Source organism: Mastomys coucha, unplaced genomic scaffold, assembly GCF_008632895.1.
Source record: "Mastomys coucha isolate ucsf_1 unplaced genomic scaffold, UCSF_Mcou_1 pScaffold21, whole genome shotgun sequence".
NCBI lineage: Eukaryota > Metazoa > Chordata > Mammalia > Rodentia > Muridae > Mastomys > Mastomys coucha.
In genome coordinates, this window is record NW_022196904.1 from 39,167,825 (window position 1) to 39,193,027 (window position 25,203).

The 25,203-nt window shown below is 37.7% G+C and overlaps 1 protein-coding gene across 1 annotated transcript; it reads right to left on the minus strand.

The window, feature by feature from the left end:
* Nucleotides 1-23,448: 23,448 nt before the first annotated feature.
* LOC116100519 (mas-related G-protein coupled receptor member B4-like) lies at nucleotides 23,449-24,501 on the minus strand. Its single transcript, XM_031384320.1, has one exon. The coding sequence runs from the start codon at nucleotides 24,406-24,408 to the stop codon at nucleotides 23,449-23,451; it is 960 nt and encodes a 319-aa protein (XP_031240180.1). The 5' UTR covers nucleotides 24,409-24,501.
* Nucleotides 24,502-25,203: the final 702 nt, after the last annotated feature.

A 25,203-nucleotide genomic window follows, 5' to 3' on the forward strand; every position in this document is an offset into this window, starting at 1 on the left:
ATCTGGGTTCTTTCCAGCTCCTGGCTATTATATATAAGGCTGATATTAACATAGTGGAACATGTGTTCTTATTACATGTTGGAGCATCTTCTGGGTATATGCCCAGGAGTGGTATAGCTGGTGCTCAGGTAATACTATGTCCAATTTTCTGAGGAACAGCCAAACTGATTCCTAGAGTGGTTGTACCAGCTTGCAATCCCACCAGCAGTGTAGGAGTGCTCCTCTTTCTCTTCATCCATGCCTGCATCTACTGTCACCTGAGATTTTGATCCTAGTCATTCTGACAGGAGTGAGGTAGAATCTCAGGGTTGTTTTGATTTGCATTTTCCTGATATCTAGGAATGTTGAGCACTTCTTTAAGTGCTTCTAAGGCATTTGGTATTCCTCAGTTGAGAATTCTTTGTTTAGCTTTAAACCCATTTTTTTAAATAGGGTTATTTGAGTCTCTGGAGTCTTAACTACTTGAGTTCTTTGAATATATTGGACATTAGACCTCTATTGGATATAGTGTTGGTCAAGATCTTTTCCCAATCTGTTGGTTGTCTTTTTGTCTTATTGACAGTGTCCTTTGCCTTACAGAAGCTTTGCAATTTTATGAGGTTCCATTTATTCATACTTGATCTTATAGCTTTGGTGTTCCGGTCAGAAAATTTTCTACTGTGCCCACATGTTAGGGGCTCTTCCTCACTTTCTTTTCTGTAAGTTCCAGTGTACCTGGCTTTATGTGTAAGTACTTAATCCACTTGGACTTGAGCTTGTACAAGGAGATAAGAATGTGTCAATTTGCATTCTTCTACATGCTGACCATCAGTTGAACCAGCACCATTTGTTAAAAATGCTGTCTTTTTTTCCACTGGATGGTTTTAGCTCCTTTGTCAAAGATAAGTGACTAGAAGTGCATAGATTCATTTCTAAGTCTTCAATTTTATTCCATTCATCTTCCTGCCTGTCTCTGTACAAATGCCATGTAGTTTTTATCACTATTGCTCTACAGTACAGCTTGAGGTCAGGAATGGTGATTCCCTGCAAAGTTCTTTTATTTTTGAGAATAGTTTTCTCTATCCTAGTTTTATGGTTATTCCAAATGAATTTGCAAATTGCTCTTTCCTACTTTGTGAAGAATTGGTTTGGAATTTTTGTGAAGAATTGGTTTGGGGATTTTATTGAATCTGTAAATTGCTTTGGGCAAGATGGCCATTTTTACTATTATTTATTGCCACGGACTGGGGTTTCTTATGGGGTCCCTTGTTCTGCGGGACAATGAGTTCTGGCCAGGTGTGCACGGGATTCAGCTTTGACAAATAGACACTACACAAGAAGCGTTCTATCTGAATGTATTTCTTAAAAATGACATGAGGCTTTTACAATCATTGCAAAAGAGAAATGAAAAATCTGGCAGCTCAGTAGTCGAGGTACATCTGAGGCCATCTAAAACACACTGGATCTAAAACATTAGCCATCTCCTCTGGACTGGTGCAGCACTCCTGGGCTCCAAGCACACTTGGGCCACATGGGCCAGGCCGGATTCCCAGGGGACTGTGGGTGCATGAGCCAGGAGGGTAGAGGCTCGAATCTCGAATCTTCAATGCTGAATGCTCAAATTTCGAATGCTCACTCTCTTGAATCTCAACTCATGCTGCACCCTTCCCCCCCACCCCCAGGCCCAAGTGCTCTGGGCCCTGGGGGCTATGGACTGCATGAATCTAAGCCCTAGTCCACCTAAGTTCTGGTTCTATTCCAAGTGCGAGTGAGTCCAAATGCTGAATGCAGACTCCTGAATGCTGACTGCTCTATGCTCTGTGCTGTCTCTCTTTCTGTAAGCTTTAATACCCTACCCACAATGCTGGAGGCAATTAGTTTAGATGGCTTAACATTCCAAGCCAGGGTTTGAGTAGGACGTTGGAACATTGGTGAAGGTAAGAAAGCAATGTCAAAATTTTCTTTTTCTAACTGTTAAGAAATGATATCTTGGTGGGCCCCTAGCACACAAGTATGAGGAAATATCTGGGCTACCTCTGAGTTTGAGGTGCCAGGCAACAATGCGGAGGCAGGAGACTGACTTTCCTTGAAGTTTGCGCCTCAAATACCGCCGTCACGCAAAGTGTGCATGGCAATTTATTTATTTATTTATTTATATTAGGCATTTTCTTTATTTACATTTCAAATGTTATTCCCCTTCTGGTTTCCCCTCTGAAAAAAACCCCAATTCCCTCCCCTCCCTCTGTTTTCCAACCCACCCTCTCCTGCTTCCTGGCCCTGGCATTCCCATACACTGGAGTATAGATCCTTCACAGGATCAAGGTCCTCTCCTCCCATTGATGATCAACTAGGCCATCCTCTGCTACATATGCATTTGGTGCTATGAGTCCCACCATGGGTACTGTTTGATTGATTGTTTAGTCCCTGGGAGCTCTGAGGGTACTGGTTAGTTCATTTTGTTGTTCCTCCTATATGGCTGCAAACCCTTTTAGTTCCTTAGAGCTTTTCTCTGGGTAATTCATTAGGGACCATGTGCTCAGTCCAATGTATTGCTGTGAGCCTCCACTTCTGTTTTTGTCCAGTACTGGCAGAGCCTGTCAGCAGACATCTATATCAGACTTCTATCAGCAAACACGTCTGGGATACACAATATTGCCTGAGTTTGGTGATTGTATATGGGAGGCATCCTCAGGTGGGGCAGTCTCTGGATTGCCCTTCCTTCAGTCTCTGCTCCACACTTTGTCTCTGCAACTCCTTCCATGGGTATTTTGTTCCCCTTCTAAGAAAGATGGAAGTATCCACCCTTTGGTCTTCCTTCTTTTTTGGTTTCTTGTGGTTTGTAGATTGTATCTTGGGTATTCCAAGTTTCTGGGTTAATATCCACTTATCAGTGAGTACATACCATGTGTGTTCTCTTGTGATTGGGTTACCTCACTCAGGATGATATCCTCCAGATCAATTAATTTCCCTAAGAATTTCATAAATTCATTGTTTTAAACAGCTGAATAGTACTCCATTGTGTAGATGTATGACATTTTCTGTACCAATTTCTCAGATGACAGACATCTGGGTTCTTTCCAACTTCTGGCAATTATCAATAAGGCTGCTGTGATCATAGTGGAACATGTGTCATTATTACATGTTGGAGCATCTTCTGGGTATATGCCCAGGAGTGGAAAAAGAGGAAAACTCATTCATTGCTGCTGGGATTGCAAGCTGGTACATTTTTACTATATTAATCTTTCTAATCTATGAGCATGAGAAATCTTTTCTTCTTCTGAGATCTTCTTCAATTTGTTTCTTCAGAGACTTGAAGTTCATATCATATAGATCTTTCACTTGCTTGGTTAGAGTCACACCAATGTATGTAATATTATTTGTGGCTATTTTGAAGAGTGTCATTTCCCTAATTTCTTTCTCAGCCTGCTTATCCTTTGAGTAGAGGAAGGCTATTGATTTGAGTTAATTTTATATCCAGCCACTTTGCTGAATCAGCCTGAGGGGCTCTCTGGTGGAATTTGGCTTACATATCATTTGCAAATAGTGATACTTTGACTTCTTCCTTTCCAATATGTATCCCTTTGACCTTCTTTTGTTGTTGATTTGCCCTAGCTAGATCTTCAAGTAGTATGTTGAAAGGTAGGGCAAGAGTGGGCAGCCTTGTCTAGTTCCTGATTTTAGTGGGATTGCTTCAAGTTTCTCCCCTTTCAGGTTGATGTTGGCTACTGGTTTGCTGTATATTGCTTTTGCTGTATTTAGGTATGGGCCTTGAATTCCTGATCCTTCTAAGACTTTTAACATGAAGGGGTGTTGAATTTTGTCAAATGCTTTCTCAGCATCTAATGAAATGATTATGTGGGTTTTTTTTGTTTGTTTATGTAATGGATTACATTGATGGATTTCTGTATTATGAACCATCTTTGCACCCCTGGGATGAAGCCTACTTGATCATGGTGAGTGATTGGTTTGATTTGTTCTTGGTTATGTTTGGCAAGAATTTTATTATTTTTGCATCAAAGTTGATAATGGAGATTGGTCTGAAGTTCTCTTTCTGTTTTGGATGTTTGTGTCATTTAGATATAAGCATAATTGTGGGTTCATGGAATGAATTGGGTCATGTACCTTCTGTTTCTATTTTGTGGAATTGTTTGAGGAGTATTGGTATTAGATCTTCTTTAAAGGTCTGATAGAATTCTCTACTGAACCCATCTGGTCCTAGAATTTTTTTGGTTGGGAGATTATTAATGACTCCTTCTGTTTCTTTAGGGGTTATGGGACTGTTTAGATGGTTTATCTGGTCCTGTTTTAATTTTGGCAACTTGTATGTGTCTAGAAAATTGTCCATTTCATCCAGATTTTCTAATTTAATTGAGTATCAACTTTTGCAGTAGGATCTGATGATTTTTTTGAATTTCCAAGGTTCCTGTTTTTATGTCTCTCTTTTCATTTCTGATTTTGTTAATTTGTGTACTGTCTCTGGTTAATCTGGCTAAGGGTTTATTTATCATGTTGATTTTCTCAAAGAACTAGCTCCTGGTTTTGTTGATTCTTTGTATAGTTCTTTTGTTTTGACTTCAGGCCTGAGTTTGATTGTTTCCTACTGTCTACTCCTCTTGGGTGTATTTGCTTCTTTTTGTTCTTGAGCTTTCAGATGTGCTGTTAAGCTGCTACTGTTATCTTTCTCTAGTTTCTTTTTGGAGGCGCTTAGAGCTATGAGTTTTCCTCTTACCACTGCTTTCATTGTGTCTCATAAGTTTTGGTATGGTGTGTCTTCATTTTCATTAAATTCTAAAAAGTCTTTTAATTTCTTTCTTTCTTTCTTCCTTGTCCAAGTTATATGTGTATATATGTTTCCATTGCTTTTGTTGCAATTTAAGACCAGCCTTAATTTATGGTGAACTGATAGGGTGCATGGGATTATTTCATTCTTCTTGTATCTGTTGAGATACAATTTCGGAGAAGGTACTATGAGGTGGTGAGAAGAAAGTATATATTTTTTGATTTCGGATGAAATGTTCTATAAATATCTGTTAGATCCATTTGGTTCATAACTTCTGTGAGTTTCACTGTGTCTCTGTTTAGTTTCTGTTTCCATGATCTGTCCATTGCAGAGAGGAGGGTGTTAAAGTCTCCTACTATAATTTTCTGGGACGGGATGTGTGCTTTGATCTTTAGCAAAGTTTCATTTATGAATGTGGGTGCCCTTGCATTTGGTGCATAAGTGATCCGAATTGAGACTTCATCTTGGTAGATTTTTCCTTTGACCAGTATGAGGTGTTTTTCCTTATCTTTTTTGATAACTTTTGGTTGAATGGCGATTTTGTTTGATATTAGAATGGTTACTCCAGTTTGTTTCTTGGGACCATTTGCTTAGAGAATTGTATTCCAATCTATTATTCTGAGGTAGTGTCTGTCTTTGTCTCTGAGGTGCATTTCCTGTATGCAGCAAAATGCTGGGTCCTCTTAATGTATCCAGTCTGGTAGTCTATATTTTTAATAGGGGAATTGATGTTAAGGGGTATTAAGGAAAAGTGACTGTTACTCCCACTTATTTTTGTTGTTAGAGGTAGCATTACATTTGTGTGCCCATCTTCCTTTCATTTGTTTAAACATTACATTCTTGCTTTTTCTAGGGTGGAGTTTCCCTTTTTGTGTTGGTGTTTTCCTTGTATTATCCTTTGTAGGGGTGGATTAGTGGAAAGATATTGTGTAAACGTGGTTTTGTCATGGAATATTTTGTTTTCTCCATCTATGGTAATTGAGAGTTTTGTTGGGTATAGTAGTCTGGGCTGTCATTTATGATCTCTTATAGTTTGTATGATATCTGCTTAAGATCTTCTGACTTTCATAGTCTCTGTTGAGAAGCTGAAGTCTGGTGTAATTCTAATAGGTTTGATATGTTATTTGACCTTTTTTCTTTACTACTTTCAATATCCTTTTTTAAAAAAATGTATTTAGTATTTAGAGTATTATGTGACAGAGGGAACTTCTTTTCTGGTCTAGTCTATTTGGAGTTCTGTAGGCTTCTTGTATGTTCATGGGCATCTCTTTCTTTAGGTTAGGGAAGTTTTCTTATATAATTTTGTTGAAGATATTTACTAGTCTTCAAAGTTGGGAATCATCACTCTCTTCTATTCCTAATATTTTTAGTTTTGGTCTTCTCATTGCATTCTGGACTTCCTGGATATTTAGTGTTAGGAATTTTTTGCATTTTGCATTTCCTTTGACCGTTGTGTCAATGTTTTCTAAGGTATCTTCTGCCCCTGAGATTCTCTCATCTATCTCTTGTATTCTGTTGGTGTTGCTTGCATCTATGATTCCTGATCTCTTTCCTAGGTTTTCTACATCCAGGATTGTCTCCCTTTTGATTTCTTAATTGTTACTATTTACAGTTTTATTTCTTGGGATGTTTTGTTCATTTCCTTCACCTGTTTCATTGTGTTTTCCCATAATTCTTTAAGGGATTTTTATGTTTCCTCTTTAAGGGCTTCTAGCTGTTTACCTCTGTTCTCCTGTATTTCTTTAAGGGAATTATTTATGTCCTTCTTAAAGTCCTCCATCATCATCATGAGAAGTGACTTTAGATCCAAATCTTGCTTTTCCAGTGTGATGTTGTGGTCAGGACTCACTATGGTGGGAGAATTGGGTTCTGATGATGCCTAATACCCTTGGTTTCTATTGCTTATGTTCTTACATTTGCCTACTGTCATCTGTTTATCTCTAGTCCTCTGTGCCCTTGCTATATCTGGCTGGAGCCTATCCTTCTTGTAATCCTGGTTATGTCAGAAATCCTCAGAGTCCAGATGTCTCTGTGATCCTGTGATTTTGGGATCCTGTGATCCTGAGATTCTGGGTGTATCAGAGTTCTTGGGTGTCAAGCTACCTCTGTAATCCTGGTATGACTAAGCTCTGGGGGCTGTGGGAATGGCTGCCGAGTTCCCACCCAAGGTAGACTGCCTCAGACTAGAGGGTGATTATTTCTTTCTTTTGAGGTCTTATTAAATTTCTTTTCACAGAGCCTTGATGTTATTGTCATACAGATCTTTCACTTGCTTGGTTAGAGTCACACCAATATATTTTATATTATTTGTTATTATTGTGAAGGGTATTGTTTCCCTAATTTCTTTTTCAGCCCATTTATTCTTTGTGTAGAGGAAGGCTACTGACTTGTTTGAGTTAATTTTATTTCCAGCCACTTTGCCAAAGTTGTTTTTCAGCTGTAGGAGTTTTCTGGAGGAATTTTTTGGGTTGCTTATGTATACTACTATATCATCCCCAAATAGTGAAATTTTGACTTCTTTCTTTCCAATTTATATTCCTTTGACCTTCTTTTGTTGTCTAATTGTTTTGGCTAGAACTTCAAGTACTATATTGAATAAATAGGGAGAAAGTGAGCAGCCTTGTCTTGTCCTTGATATTAGGGAGTGAGATTGATTCAAGTTTCTTTCCACTTAGTTTGATGTTGGATATTGATTAGCTGTATACTGCTTTTATTATGTTTAGGTCAATGCCTTGAATTCCTGTTCTTTCTAAGACTTTTAACATGAAAGGATGTTGAATTTTGTTAAAGGTTTTTCAGCATCTAATGATATTATCAGGGTTTTTCTATTTGAGTTTCTTTATGTAGTGAATTATGTTGATGGATTTCCATATATCGAACCATCCCTGCATCTGTGGGATGAAGCCTACTAGAGTATAGTGAATGATCCTTTTGATATATTGTTGGATTCAGTTTGTGAACATTTTATTGAGTATTTCTGCATTAATACTCATAAGGGAAATTGGTCTGAAATTTTTTTCTTAGTTGGGTCTTTATGTGTTTTAGGTATCAGTATAAAAGTGGTTTTATAGAATCAATTAGACAGTGTTCCATCTGTTTCAATTTTGTAGAATGGTTTAAGAAGTATTGGTATTAGGTTGTCATTGAAGGTCTGATAGAATTTTGCACAAAGTCATTTGCCCATGGGCTTTTTTTAAGTTGGTATAATTTTAGTGACTGCTTCTATATCTTTAGGATTTATGAGAGTGTTGAGATGGTTTATCTGTTCCTGATTTAACTTTGGTACCTGGTAGCTGTCTAGAAAATCATGTATTTCATGTAGGTTTTCCAGTTTTGTTGAGTATAGGCTTTTGTAGTAGGATTCGATGATTTTTTGAATTTCCTCTATTTCTGTTGTTATATTTCCCTTTTCATTTCTGATTTTGTTAATTTGGATATTATCTCTGTGCCCTCTAGTTAGTTTGGCTCATTGCTTATGTATCTTATTGATTTTCTCAAAGAATCAGCTCCTGGTTTGGTTGATTCTATATATGGTTCTTTTCATTTCTACTTGGTTGATTTCAGCCCTGATTTTGATTATTTCCTGCTATCTTCTTCTCTTGGGTGTACTTGCTTCTTTTTGTTCTGGAGATTTCAGATGTATTTTTAAACTGCTGGGTTATGATCTTTCTAATTTGTTTATTAAGGCACTCAGAGCTACGAGTTTACCTCTTAGTGATGCTTCCATTGTCTCCCATATGTTTGTGCATGTTATGCATTCATTTTTATTAAATTCTAAAAAGTCTTTAATTTCTTTCTTTACTTCCTACTTTATCAAGTTGTCATTGAGTAGAGTTTTGTTCAGCTTCCATATCTACGTGGACTTTCTGTTTGTTTTAGTGCTATGGAAGACCAGCCTTAGACGGGGTGATCTGATACAGGCTTTTAGTCTGAGGTAGTGGCTGTCTTTGTAACTGAGGTGTGTTTCCTGTATGCAGCAAAATGCTGTATCCTGTTCACTTATCCAGTCTTTTAGCCTATGTCTTTTTATTGGGAAATTGAGTCCATTGATGTTGAGAGATATTAATGACCAATGATTGTTACTTTCTGTTATTTTCCTTGTTAGAGTTGTGATTATGTTTGTGTGGTTCTCTTCATTTGGTTTGTTGTGAAAAAATTAATTTTTTGCTTTTTCTTCGGTGTAGTTTCTGTCCTTGTTATGGAGTTTTCCATCTATGATCTCTTGTACAGCTGGTTTAGTAGAAAGATATTAAGTTTGGATTTTCCATTGAATATCTTGGTTTCTCCATCTATGGTAATTGACAGTTTTGTTGGGTATAATATCCTGGGCTGGCTTTCTATTCTCCTAGGTTTTGCATAATATCTGCTCAAGATATTATGGCTCTTAGAGTTTCTGTTGAGAAGTCTGGTGTATTTCTGATATGTCTGCCTTTTTATGTTTCTCTTTATATTTACCTCTTTTAATATTCTTTCTATGTTCTGAGCATTTGGTGTTTTGATCATTATGTGACATGAGGAATTTCTTTTCTGTTCCCATCTATTTTGTGTTCTATTTGTTACTTATATATTCATAGGCATTTCTTTCTGTAGGTTAGGGAAGTTTTTTCTATGATTTTGTTGAATATGTTTATTGGCAGTTTGAGTTGGGAATATTCCTTCTCTTCTTACCTTTTATTATCAAGTTTGTTCTTTTCCTTGTGTCCTATATTTCTTGGTTGTTGGAGGCTAGGAGCTTTTTTCATTTTGTATTTTCTTTAAATGTTGTGTCAATGTCTTCTACAGTATCCTCTATGCCTGAGATTTTTTCTTCTATTTCTTGTATTCTGTTGGTTATGCTTGTAGCTATGACTCCCAGTCTTTTTCCAAGGTTTTCTATCTCCAGAGTTGTTTACTGTTTGTGATTTGGTTTTTTGTTTTGTTTGTATTTGATATTTTCTTTACTTACATGTCATATGATAACTCCTTTCCCAGTTTCCCCTCTGAAAAAAAATAAAAAAATGAGATGAAATTAAAATATTGAAGACCCTGTACTCAGTCCAATGGATGGCTGTGAGCCTCTACTGTATTTGTCGATTGCTGTCAGAGCCTCTCAGGAGACAGCTATACCACGCTCCTGTCATCCAGCATTTGATGGTATCCACAATAGTGTCTAGATTTGATGACTGAATATGGGAAGGGTCCCCAGGTGGAGCATTCTCTGGATTGTCCTTCTTTAGTCTCTGCTCCATAGTTAGTTTCTACAACTCCTTCCATGGGTATTTTGTTCCCCTTTTTAAGAAGGAATGAAGTATCCACATTTTGGTCTTCCTTCTTCTTGAGTTTCTTATGGTTTGTGGTTTGTACTTTGTGTATTCCGATCTTCAGGGCTAATATCTACTTATCAGAGAATGCATACCATGTGTGTTCTTTTGTGATTGGGTTACTGCACTCAGGATGATATTCTCCAGGTCCATCCATTTCCCAAGAATTTCATAAATTCATTGCTTTTAATAGCTGAATATAATACTCCATTGTGTAGATGCTCCACACTTTCTGTATCCATTCATCTGTTGAGAGACATCTGGGTTATTTCCAGTTTCCTGCTATTATAAATAAGGTTGCTATGAACATAGTGGAGCATGTGTCCTTATTACATGTTGGAGCATCTTCTGGGTATATTATATGCCTAGGAGTGATATAGATGGGTCCTCTCGTAGTACTATGTCAAATTTCCTCAAGTACCACCAAACTGATTTCCAGAGTGTTTGTACCAGCTTGCAATCCTACCAGCAATGAAGGATTTTTTTTTCTCCACAACCTTTCCAACATCTTCTGTCACGCGTGCTTTTTATCCTACCCATTATGACTGGTGTGAGGTGGAATCTCAGGGTTGTTTTTATTTGCAATTCCCTGATGACTAAAGATGTTGAACATTTCTTTAGTCTTTAGATTTTGAACGTGCTTCTTAGCCGTTTGGTATTCCTAAATTGAGAATTCTTTGTTTAGCTCTGTACCTCAGTTTTTAATAGGGTTATTTGTTTCTTTGGAGTCTAACTTCTTGAGTTCTTTGATAGTATCTAATATCAGATATTAGCCCTCTATCAGATATGGGATTGGTAAAGATCTTTTCCCAATTTGTTGGTTGCTGTTTTGTCCTATTGATGTTGTCTTTTGCCTTATAAAACTTTGTAATTTTATTTGGTCCAACTTGCTAATTTTTGATCTTAGAGCGTAAGCTATTGGTGTTCAGGAAATTTTCCCCTGTGCCCATGTGCTCGAGGCTCTTTCCCATTTTCTTTTCTATAAGTTTCAGTGTATCTGTTTTTATGTGGAGGTCCTGATCTACTTGGACTTGAGCTTTTTACAATGATATAGGAATGGATCGATTTGCATTCTTCTACAGGTTAACCACTAGTTGAGACAGCACCATTTGTTGAAAATGCTCTTTTTCCCCCCAGATAGTTTTAGCTCCTTTGTCAAAGTTCAAGTGACTATTGGTGTTTGGGTTCATTTCTGGGTCTTCAGTTCTATTCCATTGACCTACCTGCCTATCACTGTACCAATACCATGCAGTTTTTATCACAATTGCTCTGTAGTACAGCTTAAGGTCTGGGATGGTGATTCCACTAGAGGCTCTTTTATTGTTGAGAAAAGGTTTTGCTATCCTCATTTTTTTCTATTCCATCTGAATTTGCAAATTTCTCTTTCTAAGTCTGTGAAGAATTTAGTTGGAATTTTGATCGGGATTGCATTGAATCTGTATATTGCATTCAGCAGGATGGCCTTTTATATTAATCCTGCAGGACCATGAGCATGGGAGATCTTTCCACTTTCTGAAATCTTCTTTAATTTCCTTCTTCAGAGACTTGAAGTTCTTGTCAAGTGTATCTTTTACTTGCTTAGTTAGAGTCACACCAAGGTATTTTATTTTATTTGTGACAATTGTGAAGGGTGTTGCTTACTTAACTTCTTTCTCAGCATATTTATCCTTTGTGTAGAGAAAGGCCACTGATTTCCTTGAGTTAATTTTATATTCAGCTACTTTCCTGAAGTTGTTTATCAGGTTTAGAAGCTCTCTTGTGGAATTTTTGGGGTCACTTAAGTATACTATTATATTATCAGCAAATAGTGATACTTTGACTTCTTCCTTTCCAATCCCTTTAATCTCCTTTTGTTGTCTAATTGCTCTGGCTAGGACTTCAAGTACAATATTGAATAGGTAGGGAGAGAGTGGGCAGCCTTGCCTAGTCTCTGAGTTTAGTGGGATTGCTTCAAGTTTCTCTCCATTTAGTTTGATGTTGCCTACTGGTTTGCTGTATATTACTTTTACTGTGTTTAAATTTGGGCCTTGAATTCCTGATCTTTTCATGACTTTTATCATGAAGGAATGTTGGGTTTTGTAAAAGGCTTTTTCAGAATCTAATGAGATGATCATGTTTTTTTTCTTTGAGTTTGTTTATATAGTGAATTACATTGATGGATTTCTGTATACTGAACAATCTCTGCATCCCTGGGATGAAGCCTACTTCATCGTGATGGATGATCATTTTGATGTGCTCTTAGATTCAGTTTGCAAGAATTTTATTGAGTATTTTTGCATCGATATTCATAAGGGAAATTGGTCTGAAGTTTTCTTTGTTAGGTCTTTGTGTGGTTTAGGTATAAGAGTAATTGTGGCTTTATAGAACAAATTCGGTAGAGTACCCTCTGTTTCTATTTTGTGGAATAGTTTGAGAAGTATTGGTATTAGCTCTTCTTTGAAATTCTCATAAAACTCTGCACTCAACCCATCTGTTCTTGTGCTTATTTTGGTTGGGAGACTATTAATGATTGTTTCAATTTCATCTGCAGATACGGAACTGTTTAGATTTTTTTTTCTGATCTTGATTTAACTTTGGTACCTGGTATCTGTCTAGAAAATTGTCCATTTCATCCAGGTTTTCTAGTTTTGTTGAGTATAGGCTTTTGTAGTAGGATCTCATGATTTTTTGAATTTCCTCACTGTCTGTTGTTATATCTCCCTTTTCATTTTTGATCTTGTTAATTAAGATACTGTCTCTGTTCCTTCTATTTAGTTTGGCTAAGGGTTGTTCTATTTTGTTGAATTTCTCAAAGAACCCACTCTTGGTTTGGTTGATTCTTTTTATAGTTCTTGTTTTTTCCATTTGGTTGAATTCAGCCCTGAGTTTGATCATTTCCTGCCTTCGACCCCCCCTTGGGTGAATTTATTTCTTTTTTATCCTAGAGCTTTCAGATGTGTTGTCAAATTGCTGTTGTATGCTCTCTCTACTTACTTTTTGGAGGCACTTAAGTGCTATTAGTTTTCTTTTTAGGACTGCTTTCATTGTGTCCCATACATTTGAGTGTATTGTGGCTTCATTTTCACTAAACTGTAGAAAGTCTTTAATTTCTTCCTTGACCAAGTTATCATTGTTTAGAGTGTTGTTAAGCTTTCACATGTATGTGGTCTTTCTATTGTCTATGTTGATATTGAGGAGCAGCCTTAGTCCATGGTGATCTGATAGGATGCAAGGAATTATTTCAACCTTCTTGTATCTGTTGAAGCCTGATTTATGATCAATTTTATGGTAAATTTTGGAGACGATACCATGAGGTTCTCAGAAGAAGGTACATCCTTTTGTTTTAGGATAAAAAGTTCTATAGATGTCTGTTAAATCCATCTGTTTCATAACTTCTGATAGTCTCACTGTGACTTCTTTATTTTTTCCCATGGTCTGTCCATTGCAGAGAGTGGTGTGTGGAAGTCTCCTACTATTATTGTGTGCACTACAATGTGTGCTTTGAGCTTTAGTAAAATTTCTTTTATGAATGTTTATGCCCCTGCACCTGGAGCATAGAGGTTCAGATTTGAGAGTTCATCTTGGTAGATCATACATTTGATGAGTATGAAGTGACCTTCCTTATCTTTTTTTATCACTTTAGGGTGAAATTCAATTTTAGTTGATATTAGAATGGGTACTCCAGCATTTTTCCTTGGGACTATTGGCTTGGAAAATTGTTTTCCAGCCTTTTATTCTGAGGTAGTGTCTGTCTTTCTCACTGAGGTGGGTCTCCTGTATGCAACTGGGTACTTAGGTACCCAGTCCTAATCTATGCCTTTTCATTGGGGAATTGGTTCCATTGATATTAATAAATATTAGGGAAAAGTAATTGTTGCTTCCTGTTGTTTTTGTTGTTTGTGTTGGAATTCTGTTCATGTGGCTATCTTCTTTTAGGTTTGTTAAAAGATTACTTTCTTTTTGTAGGATGTAGTTTCCCTCCTTGTGTTGGAGTTTTCCATTTATTATCCTTTGTAGGGCTGGATTTCTGGAAAGATACTGTGTAAATTTGTTTTATTTCATGGAATACTTTGGTTTCTCCATTTATGGTGATTGAGAGTTTTACTTGGTATAGTAGCCTGGCATTTGTGTTCTCTTAGGGTCTGTATGACATCAACCCAGGATCTTCTGGCTTTCATAGTCTCTGGTGAGAAGTCTGGCATTATTCTGATAGGTCTGCCTTTATATGGTACTTGACATTTTTCCCTCAGTGATTTTAATATTCTTTCTTTGTTTTGTGCATTTACTGTTTTGATTATGATTTGTTGGGAGAAGTTTCTTTTCTGGTCCAGTCTATTTAGAGTTCTATAGGCTTCTTGTATGTTCATGGGCATCTCTTTCTTTAGGTTAGGGTTGTTTTCTTCTATAATTTTGTTGAAGACATTTACTGGCCCTTTAATTTGGAAGTCTTCACTCTCTATTATACCTATTTCCTTAGGTTTGGTATTCTCATTGTGTCCTGGATATCCTGGATGTTTTGTGTTAGGAACTTTTTGCGTTTTGTGTTTCCTTTGTCTGTTGTGTCAATGTTTTCTATGGTATCTTCTGCACCTGAGATTCTCTCTTCTATCTATTGTATTCTGTTGGTGTTGCTTGCATCTATGGTTCCTGAATTCTTTCCTAGAAGAAAGAACTCAAGAGTTGTCTCTCTTTCTGATTTCTTAACTATTTCTACTTCCATCTTTAAGTCCTGTATGGTTTTGTTCAATTCCTTCACCTGTTTTGTTGTGCTTTCTTGTAATTCTTTAAGGGAGTTATTCATGTCCTTCTTAAATTTCTCTATCAACATCATGAGGTATCATTTTAGATCCAAATCTTACTTTTCCAGCATTTTGTGATATCCAGGACTTACTGTAGTGAGAGTACTAGGTTCTGATGAAGCCAAATAGTCTTAGTTTCTATTGGTAATATTCTTGCATTTGCCTTTCACCATCTATTGATCTCTGGTGTTAGATGTTCTTGCTGTCTCTGGCTGGAGCTTGTTCCTCCTGTGGTTCTGTAAGCCTGTGTCAGTATTTCTGGGAGATCAGCTCTCCTTTTGTAAGACAGGTGGGCAGAGGGTTGTGGATCAGTCATCCTTCCTGAGTCCTAGGGTCAGAGCTCACCCTGGAGACAGACTCTCTCCTTGAAGGAGTGGTGCAGAGAGGGCTGTGGATCTGCTGTCCCTCCTAGTCATAGATTGAGGTAGAAAGCATCCTGTCTCAGGTGCCCTGCCACTTCTGATGCCTGTGCCTACTTGCTGGTCCTACCTTTAGAAATTCACCAGAGAGTAAATGGGATCTCACCTGAGTCTCAGGGTTAAAGCACTCCCTGAAGGCAAGCTCTCTGCTTGCAGGAAAGGGGCAGAGAGGGCTGTGGCTCTGCCATCCCTTCTAGTTATAGATGGAGGTAGAAAGGATCCTGTCTCAGCTGCCCTGTCACTTCTGAGGTCTGTCTCTCCCAGCTGATCCCACCTTAGGAAGACACTGGAGTGAAAATGACAATCTCACCTGAGTCCTTGGGTCAGAGCCTGTTTGTGATTCCTTTTTTTTTTTTTCATTTTTAAATTCTGGAAGATTTTCTTAAATTCGTTTTCCTGTTGGATTGTGTTTTTCTGTATTTCTTGAATGTATTAATGTGTTTCCTCTTTAAGAATTTCTACTTCTTCTACTAGTTTACACATGTTCTCCTGTTTTTTTGTTTGTTTGTTTTTTGTTTTGTTTTGTTTTATTTTTTTTTTTTTGAGACAGGGTTTCTCTGTGTAGCCCTGGCTGTCCTGGAACTCACTCTGTAGACCAGGCTAGCCTCAAACTCAGGAATCTGCCTGTCTCTGCCTCCCAAGTGCTGCAATTAAAGGCATGTGCCACCAATGCCCAGCTCTCCTGTATTTCTTAAGGGAATTATTTATGTCCTCCTTAAAGTCTTCTATCATCCTAATGAGTTGGGATTTTAGATCTGAATCTTGCTTTTTAATTTTGTTATGGCTTGCTCTGGTGGGAGAGTTTGGTTGTTATCTTGCCAAGTAGCATTGGTTTGTTTTGCTTACTTTCTTGTACTTGCCTCTTGCCATGTGGTTATCTCTGGTGTTAACTGGACTTGCTGTCTATAACTGGAGCCTATCCATCCTGTGGGCCTGGTTTTCTTGAGCTTCCTTTGTCTGGCTGTATCTGGGTATGGGTATGGATCTCATGAGCCTGATCTGTGTGTCTAGCTGTGTCAGAACTCCTTGGGTTCAAGCTGTCTCTGAGTGTGGAAAGTGTGGGGAGCATGGCTATAGCACAGAATGTGCTCCCTGGGGCATATTGGAAATGAAGGAAGGTGTGTTTCTGGCAGGACATATAATCCTCATATATGTCCTCTGTGACTCTGGTATCCCAGTTAGGATAGGTTTTGGAATGGGGAACTTACCTGTGAGCCTGGTTGTCTCAGAACTCCTGGAAGTCAATCTGTCTCTGGGTGTGAGCTAGGTGAGTGGGGCTGGAGCACTATAACTGCTCTCAGACACAGTTTAAATGAGTTTTTTTCTAATGTATATGTCTGGCCTTTTTCTGTCACACTTTGTTCTATCTTCTATGATATAAGATTTCCTCTCCTTCCATATACTCATATCTTTAATACATTCTATATAGGGGCATAGAGAGAGTATTTTAGTCATATACTAAGTCCTCAAGCCATTAGCCACAATAGTCCTTCTCTTTTTATGATAATCAGAACATAGTGACTGTAATGCATTCCAGCAAAAGAAACTAGAACAACAACAACAACAACAACAACAACAACAATGGCAAAATAGCAACAATAAAAACATAAAACCCCAAACCCAAACCAAAACCCAAACAAACAAACCCTAAATATATATTGTTACCATTTACACATTATGGACATACTAGATTAAGATAAAATGACAGAGCCTGACCAATACAGGTTTGGGTGTATACAGCCAACATCTGAGTGAGCATAGAAACCCCAATGGAGAAGTTAGGGGAATGACTTAAGGAACTGAAGGGGTTTACAGTCCCATATGAAGAACAACAATATCAATCAACCAGATCCCCAGAACTTCCAGGAACCAATCCACCAACCAAAGTGTACACATGCAGGGACCCATGGCTCCAGCTGCATATGTAGCAGAGGATGTCCACATCTGGCACCAATGAGTCGTGAGCTCCTTGGTCTGGTGGAGGCTTGATAACCCAGCATAGGGCAATGCTATAGTGGTGAAGAGAGTGGGTGAGTTGCTGAGCACCCTCATAGAAGCAGGGAGAAGGAGAAGGGTATTAGGTGGTTGTATTGGAGAAACCAGAAAGGTGGCATAATATTTGAAATGTAAATAAAATAACCAATTAAAAATAATAAAAAAGAAAAATGGACAGGCAACACACACACACAGACACACATGCACACACACACACACACAGAAAGACACTTCTACCACAAAAAAGACAGTATTGTATGTTGTGTGTTTATTGGATTATTAGTTCAGTATTTAGTCCATTGAAGACCTAGGCATGCAACAGTGGAGAAATGGATTTTGAAATTGTGATAATCATACATACCACGTTATTCCTCAATTAGTAAAAGAGTAATTCTAATTTTTGTTTATATTATGGGTGGACCTAGGCCCTAATATTTGTATAACATCTCAAAATAGAATAACTATCTGGGACTACACATTTATAATATGTGCCTAGGAAGATTTTTGATACTCAGACCTTAACATTTTGCCCTTTATCCAAAAATGTTATGCACATTTCATTATGTAAAACTCATGTAGTCCTTCTCCAAGAGTCACAAAATACATGTTTCAACATTGTTTCATAGTCTAAGTTCAATAAGAGGGCAAGATGGAGGATGGAATTTGGAGAAGGATAAGGATAATAGTATAGACCTTTTGAAAAGCTGTATTAAAAGCTATTACTTCCTAATATATTATATTTCTTCCATATACACACACACTCATATATGTATACATAAATGGCATTTAAATAGAGTTACCATTTACCTCAACTAGAAATAAGACAATGTAAGGGGTAAATATTGTATAACCTTATTTTCTTATATAATGTGTTTTAAAGCATCATCATGTATAGACAGACTACATAAAATCTCATTTATATATGGAATGTGTTTTAAAGAGTTAATATATGGTGAGAGACTATATGCTACATTGGTGGTTACTAAAACCTTGTGGTAAGAAAAATTACGAAAAAGTAAAAAATGCAAATTATATGTAAGATGAGATTATAATAATTTACAACACAAGCTCTCTATGTGGTAATATGTATTACATTTAGGAATTTTCCCTAAAGAAGTAGCTTTTGCTAAATGTAGAAAAACTGTTATATGATATTCCCCTTTAATTTGCAGTTTTAATTTTACATTGAGGCACAAGTATAAACAGTCCTGGCTTCCAAGGTAGAGTTAAGAATTGAGGAACAGTGAGAATTCATAAAAGGAAGGAAATATTTTACATCTCAATTGGACTTGGAGTCAAGTAGTTACATTTATTCAAGCAAAATATCTGAACTATGAATTTATTTAATCTGTACATATCATATTTTTAGTTATACTTTAAATTATCAAATACAGCAGCATTTAAGAATAAAACATTTTATAGAAAGTGTCATCTCACTCATGATGTTTTCTAGGCTTATCTGCAAATCTTCTGATTTCACTTTTCTTACAGCTGAATGGTATTTGATTGTGTATGTACCGCATGTTCATTTTCCAGTCATCAGTTGAAGACATTTGGATTGTTCCCACTTCCCTGCTATTGTGAAAAAGGTGACAGTGGACACTGGTGAACAAGTATCTGTGGAGTAGAATGTTCAGTTCTTTGGTCATATGGCAATGAGTAGTAGATCCGAGTCATAGGACAGATAGAGTTTTAGTCCTTTGAAGATTCTCCATCCTGTTTTTTTTGGAGAGGCTACCTACCAAGAGTGAAGGTGGGATTGGCTTTCTCCAAAACCTTGACAGAATTTTTTTCAATTGTTTTGTTGATTTCAGGCATGCTGTCCAAGGTGACATGAAATGTCAAAGTTGTTTTAGTTTGCATTTTTCCAATTGCTAAGCATGATAAATTACTCTTCAAGATTTTATTAGCAATTTTTATTTATTCTCCTAAGAATACCCTGTTTATGTCCGAGGCCCATTTTTCAAATGGTAATTTGGTTCTTTTATCTTTAATTTTGGAATTCTTCATTTATTTTGAATACTAATCCTCTGTCAGATGTATAACTGGCAGAGATTACCTCCCATTCTGTTTGTTTCTTCTTCACTTGGCTGATTGCTTCTTAGCTGTAAACAAGTGTTTTGGTTTAATGAAGACCCACTTATCAACTGATTGCCTCAATTTCTTTGTAAATGGAACTATCCAGAAAGATAAATGCCACATGGTCTCTGTTATCTGTAAGTCCTAGTTTTAAATCCTCAGATTTACATAGGCAACATGTAACAAACCTGAAAATATAAAGGAAGCATATGTTAGGGGCTTGGGAAGGAAAATCAGGATATAGATATAGATAATATGAAGTGGGGAATAGAATAATATATATTATACATGCATACACATATATGTTCATATTCACACATCTTAAAGAAAGTTAAGCCACTTGGGCTGACAGTAATCTCACAAGAATCAGTTCAACGCATGCGAAATCTCTGTATGAATGATTAGCCAGAGCACTCCATGCATCTACCAAAGCAATATTGATTATAGATGTAAGTCTCAGTTGAAGGTGAACCTCATTGAAGAAGACACCTCACATGAGTGCATAAACAGTCATAGAAAAAGAATCAGGACAAAAACAAGGGCAGAAGAAGGAAGACATGACCACTGAATGTTAACCAAGGCACTGTGAAAGAGAGAAACTGGAAAAAGTCTCCCGTCTTTGAGTGTGTTTAAATGTTGATGTATAAGGCCTGTCCTTATTCTTTCAGTGGTTGAAAATGGCAGATATTTTAAGGTGATGACTCCTTTGGGTGAGCGGAGACTTAGAACAGAGAGTCTTAAACATGCTTATTTGTTTCCTAAGCAATGTACATGAGACAGACTTGAAAATTATGCACATATTCTAAAGTGTAAGGATATTGAAGGAATTGGAATTATGAAAGTTACCATTCATTTCTTTTAATTCTCAAAGAACAACTTGTAGCTCTCTGGTGACTTTTTAATGCAGGACCAGCCAGGAGGGACAGTCTCCAAAGGCTGCAGAGGGCCTGGAAAAGGGTTCTTTCTACCTCTAGCTACAACCAGGAGGAGTACCTGTTCCACAGCTCCTTGTGCACCATTCCCTCAAGCAGAGAGTTCCTCTCCAAGGAGTACTCTGTCCCTGGGACTCATGTGAAATCTCCTTTTACTTTTTGGTAACTTTCAAGGCAGGACCAGCCAGGAGGCATAGGCCACAGAAGCTGCAGAGCAGCTGGGACAGGGTCCTTCATTCAACCATCTACACCCAGGAAGGACAGCTGACCCATAATCCTCTATGTATGGGTCTTACCAGGGGGGAGCTCATCTCCCAGGCTTATAGACCAACAGGAGGAACCTCATGGTACCTTCTCCAAAACTGATTATATAATTGGTCACAAAACAGGCTTCAAAAGATACAAGATTATTGAAATAATTCCTTGTATCCTATCAGATTACCATGGACTAAGGCTGCTCCTCATTATCAACATAAACAACAGAAACCCCACATACATGTGAAAGCTCAACACCACTCTACTCAATGATAACAGGGTCAAAGAAGAAATAAAGAAAGGAATTAAAGAAATTTTAAAGTTTAATTAAAATGAAGGCACAATATACCCAAATTTATCAGACACAATTTGACAGCACATCTGAAAGCTCTAGAACAGAAACAAGCAAATTCATCCAAGAGGATATAAAATTAACTCAAGCAAATCAGAGACCTTCCTCTACACAAAGGATAAACAGGTTGAGAAAGAAGTTAGGTAAACAACACCCTTCACAATAGTCCCAAATAATACAAAATACCTTGGTGTGACTTTAACTAAGCAAATAAAAGATCTGTATGACACGAACTTCAAGACTCTGAAAAAGGATATTGAAGAAGATGTCAGAAGATGGAAAGATCTCCCATGCTCATGGATTGGCAGGATTAATATAGTAAAAATGGCCATGTTGCTGAATGCAATCTACAGATTCAATGCAATTTCCATCAAAATTCCAACTCAGTTCTTCACAGACTTAGAAAGAGCAATGTGCGATTTCAAATAAAATCCAAAAAACCCAGGGTGGCAAAAACTATTCTCAACAATAAAGGAACCTCTGGTGGAATCACCATCCCAGACCTTAAGCTGTAGTACAGAGCAACTGTGATAAAAACTGCATGGTATTTGTACAGTGACAGGCAAGTAGGTCAATGGAATAGAATTGAAGACCCAGAAATGAACCCACACACCTATGATCACTTGATCTTTGACGAAGGAGCTAAAACCATCTGGTGGAAAAAAGAGCATTTTCAACAAATGGTGCTGGCTCGACTGACAGCATATAGAAGAATGCAAATCGATCAATTCCTATATCCTTGTACAAAGCTCAAGTCCAAGTGGATCAAGGACCTCCACATAAAACTTGAAACTAATAGAAAAACACTGAAACTAGTAGAAAAGAAAGTAGGGAAGAGCCTTTAGCACATTGCCAAAGGGGAAAATTTCCTGAACACAACACCAATAGCTTATGCTCTAACGTCAAGAATTAACAAATGGGAGCTCATAAAATTGCAAAGCTTCTACAAAGCAAAGGATACTGTCAATAGGACAAAATTGCAATCAACAAATTGGGAGAAGATCTTTACCAATTCTATATCCGATACACTGTTAATATCCAATATATACAAACAACTCAAGAAGTTAAACTCAAGAGAACCCAATAACAGTATTTAAAAATAGTGTACAAATATAAACAAAAATTCTCAATTGAGGAATACCAAATGGCTGAGAAACACCTAAAGAAATGTTCAATATCATTAGCCATCAGGGAAATGCAAATCAAAAGAACCCTGAGTTTCCTCCACATTGATAATTACACCTATCAGCCTTATTGATAATAGCCCGGAGTTGAAAAGAACCCAGATTTCCCTAACCAGAAGAATGGATACCGAAAATGTGGTACATTCACACAATGGAGTACTACTCAGTTATTTAAAACAATGAATTTATGAAATTCTTAGGGAAATGGATGGATCTGGAGAATATCATCCTGAGTGAGGTTACCCAATCACAAAAGACACATGGTATGCACTCACTGATAAGGGGATACTAGCCTAGGAGCTTGGAATACTAAGGTGCAATCAACAAACCACAAGAAACTCAAGAAGAAGGAAGACCAAAGTATGGATACTTTGATCCTTCTTAGAAGGGGAAAAATATATCCATGGAATTAGTTGCAGAGACAAACTATTTAGCAGAGACTGAAGGAAGGACAATCCAGAGACTGCCCCTCCTGGGAATCCTTCCCATATTCAGTCATCAATCCCAGACTCTATTGTAGATGCCAGCAAGTGCTGGATGAGAGGAGCCTGATATAGCTGCCTCCTGAGAGGCTCTACCAGTGCCGAACTAATACAGAAGTATAGGCTCACAGCCATCCATTGGTTTGAGCACAGGATTCCCAGTGAAGGAGCTAGAGAAAGTTCCCAAGGAGGTGAAGGATTTGCAGCTCCTTAGGATGAACAACAATATGAACTAACTAGTACCCTCAGAGCTCCCAGGGACTAAACTATAATCCAAAGAGTACACATGGTGAGACTAATGGCTCCAGCAGTGTAAGAATAGCAGAGGATGGCCAAGTTGGTCATCAATGGGAAGAGAGTCCCTTGGTCCTATGAAGGTTCTATGCCCCAGTGTAGGGAATACCAGGGCCAGGAAGCAGGAGTGGGTGGGTTAGTGAGCAGGGAATAGGGGGAGGGAACAGTTTTTCTTTTCCAGAGAGGAAACTAGAAAAGGTGATATCATTTGAAATGTAAATAAAGAAAATATCTAATAAAAAATCTTATAAAATTGTAGGGATATTTTTCTAAAATATAATATTCATTCAGACATTTTTAATTTTAATGACCAAAAAAATTCTGAACTTTCATGAACTACTTTGATCTTTGTTCTGAGGGAGGCATTTGTTTACAGTAAGAGCTTTGCTGGCCCCAAGTGATTACAAGGGTTATATCACAAGGGGATGCAGTGAGGCCCACATAAGGCAGCTTTGTGTTGCTGCAGTCAATTTCTGTGTAAGAAGCCCACTTATCCCAATTCCTATAAAATGACCATTTTTCTCTACCAATTAGAAATGTTTGTCAAAATTGCCTACATAAAGACAACATTGACTGTCAGAGAAACTATGTCTGATCAAGGACTAACTCAACTACTGCACTAGATGGTTTCCAGTTCCCCAGACCTTTGTGAAGTACCTCTTTCTCCCCTTTCTTCCTCAGGAGTGTCCTGCATGGCTCTCTGCAGAAGTAGCTTCAGACTCTGCCATTGAAACCTGCAGTGCCTAATGGAGCCAACAAGGAAGTAAATGATGGGATTGGCACAGCTGTTAATACAGGACAGGAATAGCATAATTTCTGAAGTTTTTGGTGAAATAATGCTTTGAAACACGTCAAAACTTTCCAAGAGGAAAATGCAAATCCCAAAGGGCAGACCAAAAATTATGAAGACCACCACTGTGAGAGCAATGGTTATATACAATCTGGTCACAGGAACCCTGTGTGATCCACAGATGATCTTTACCAACAGGGCCAGGGTGGACACAGAAGGAACCACAGTTAACACTATTATAAATGCAGTAGTGATAAACATAAAAGTTTCACAGAAATAATATTTAAAATCCGTGAAAATTAAGCCACAGCCTAGACATAGCAGGAGGCTCAACAACAGACAGAAAGTCCAGAGCAGAACACAAACGATGGCTGATGTATGTCTTGGTCTTTGGCAGTGATACCAGATGGGCCATATAACAGACAAGCAGCGCTCAACATTAATGGCTGCAATCATGCATAAACCTGCAAAGTAAGCAAAAATAAATATAAAGACAAAAAAAGAAATTTTGCTGATATATACATGAAGGACACACGATAGGGAATACACAATCTGAGAGCAAAGTTGTAAGAAATCAGCACCAGCCAGGTTGAGGACATAGACTGAGAAGGCATTTCTATGGATATGGAAGGCTAGAAGCCATAGCACTATGGAATTTCCTGCCAGCCCAACCACAGCAACCATAATAGTGAGAAAATTGAACATGGTCAAACAGGATAAATTTTCAATGTAGTAAATTTCTTCGACTTCTGTGTTGTTAATATACCAGGATGGGGCAGTTGAATCCATGCTTAGGAATTTTCCACTGGTGTTCCTGCAAAGAAATAGAGATATGAATCCATAATATGCTCTGTTAGGACTGTGTGACTATGAAGGAATGTCTGGCACAGGTCCATAAGGAGGGGGAAACAGGATCACAGAGGTTAAACAATTTACCAACCTTCCAAAAGTGCTAGAAACTTCTTTTAAATCCAGTTTGTACTATTCAGTCTATCTGCAGACCAGTCGGATATGGGGTAGTTGATGGTCCCAGTACAGTTGCAAAGCATTTCAGGTTATATTAGGAAGAGAGAGAACTCTGAAAGCAATGTTCTTTCTGTTCTAGGGCTGAGATTTCTTCTTGGGAGTAGGAAAATGGAAGTTGTTGGCATAATCCATATCGTCCCTCAGTCACTGGAAGGGATCAATGAAACTGGCAAAATAGAATAGTGAATGACAGTCATGAAGGTAATGGTACTTGCTATAAAGAACTGTAGGTGAAAACCCATGCTTCTTATGCTAGAAAGGCTGGGTACTCATGTAACATTTTGATAACTAGAAAGCAGGAAGCCTTGAGAGACAGTAAGAATATTTCTATTGGTTATTAGGCCACCAGTGTCCTGTTCTTTGCAGGGGTACAATGGAGAACTGTAACAAATGAGCCAGACTTTCAAGAGTAGCTGAAAAATTGGAGTAAATGTTCTGGTTGTGACTTGTACCTACATGTAAATGCACATGTCTCTGGCATGAGAAGTGTGAGCTGTGTAGCAGAGAAAAACAGAGAGAACCTCCATTTGGGAATAGTATCCCAATCCCTGAGAAGAG

Bases quoted from the DNA above. Each gene is read 5' to 3' on its own strand.
- LOC116100519 (XM_031384320.1), bottom strand. From the start codon at position 24,408: ATGGATTCAACTGCCCCATCCTGGTATATTAACAACACAGAAGTCGAA.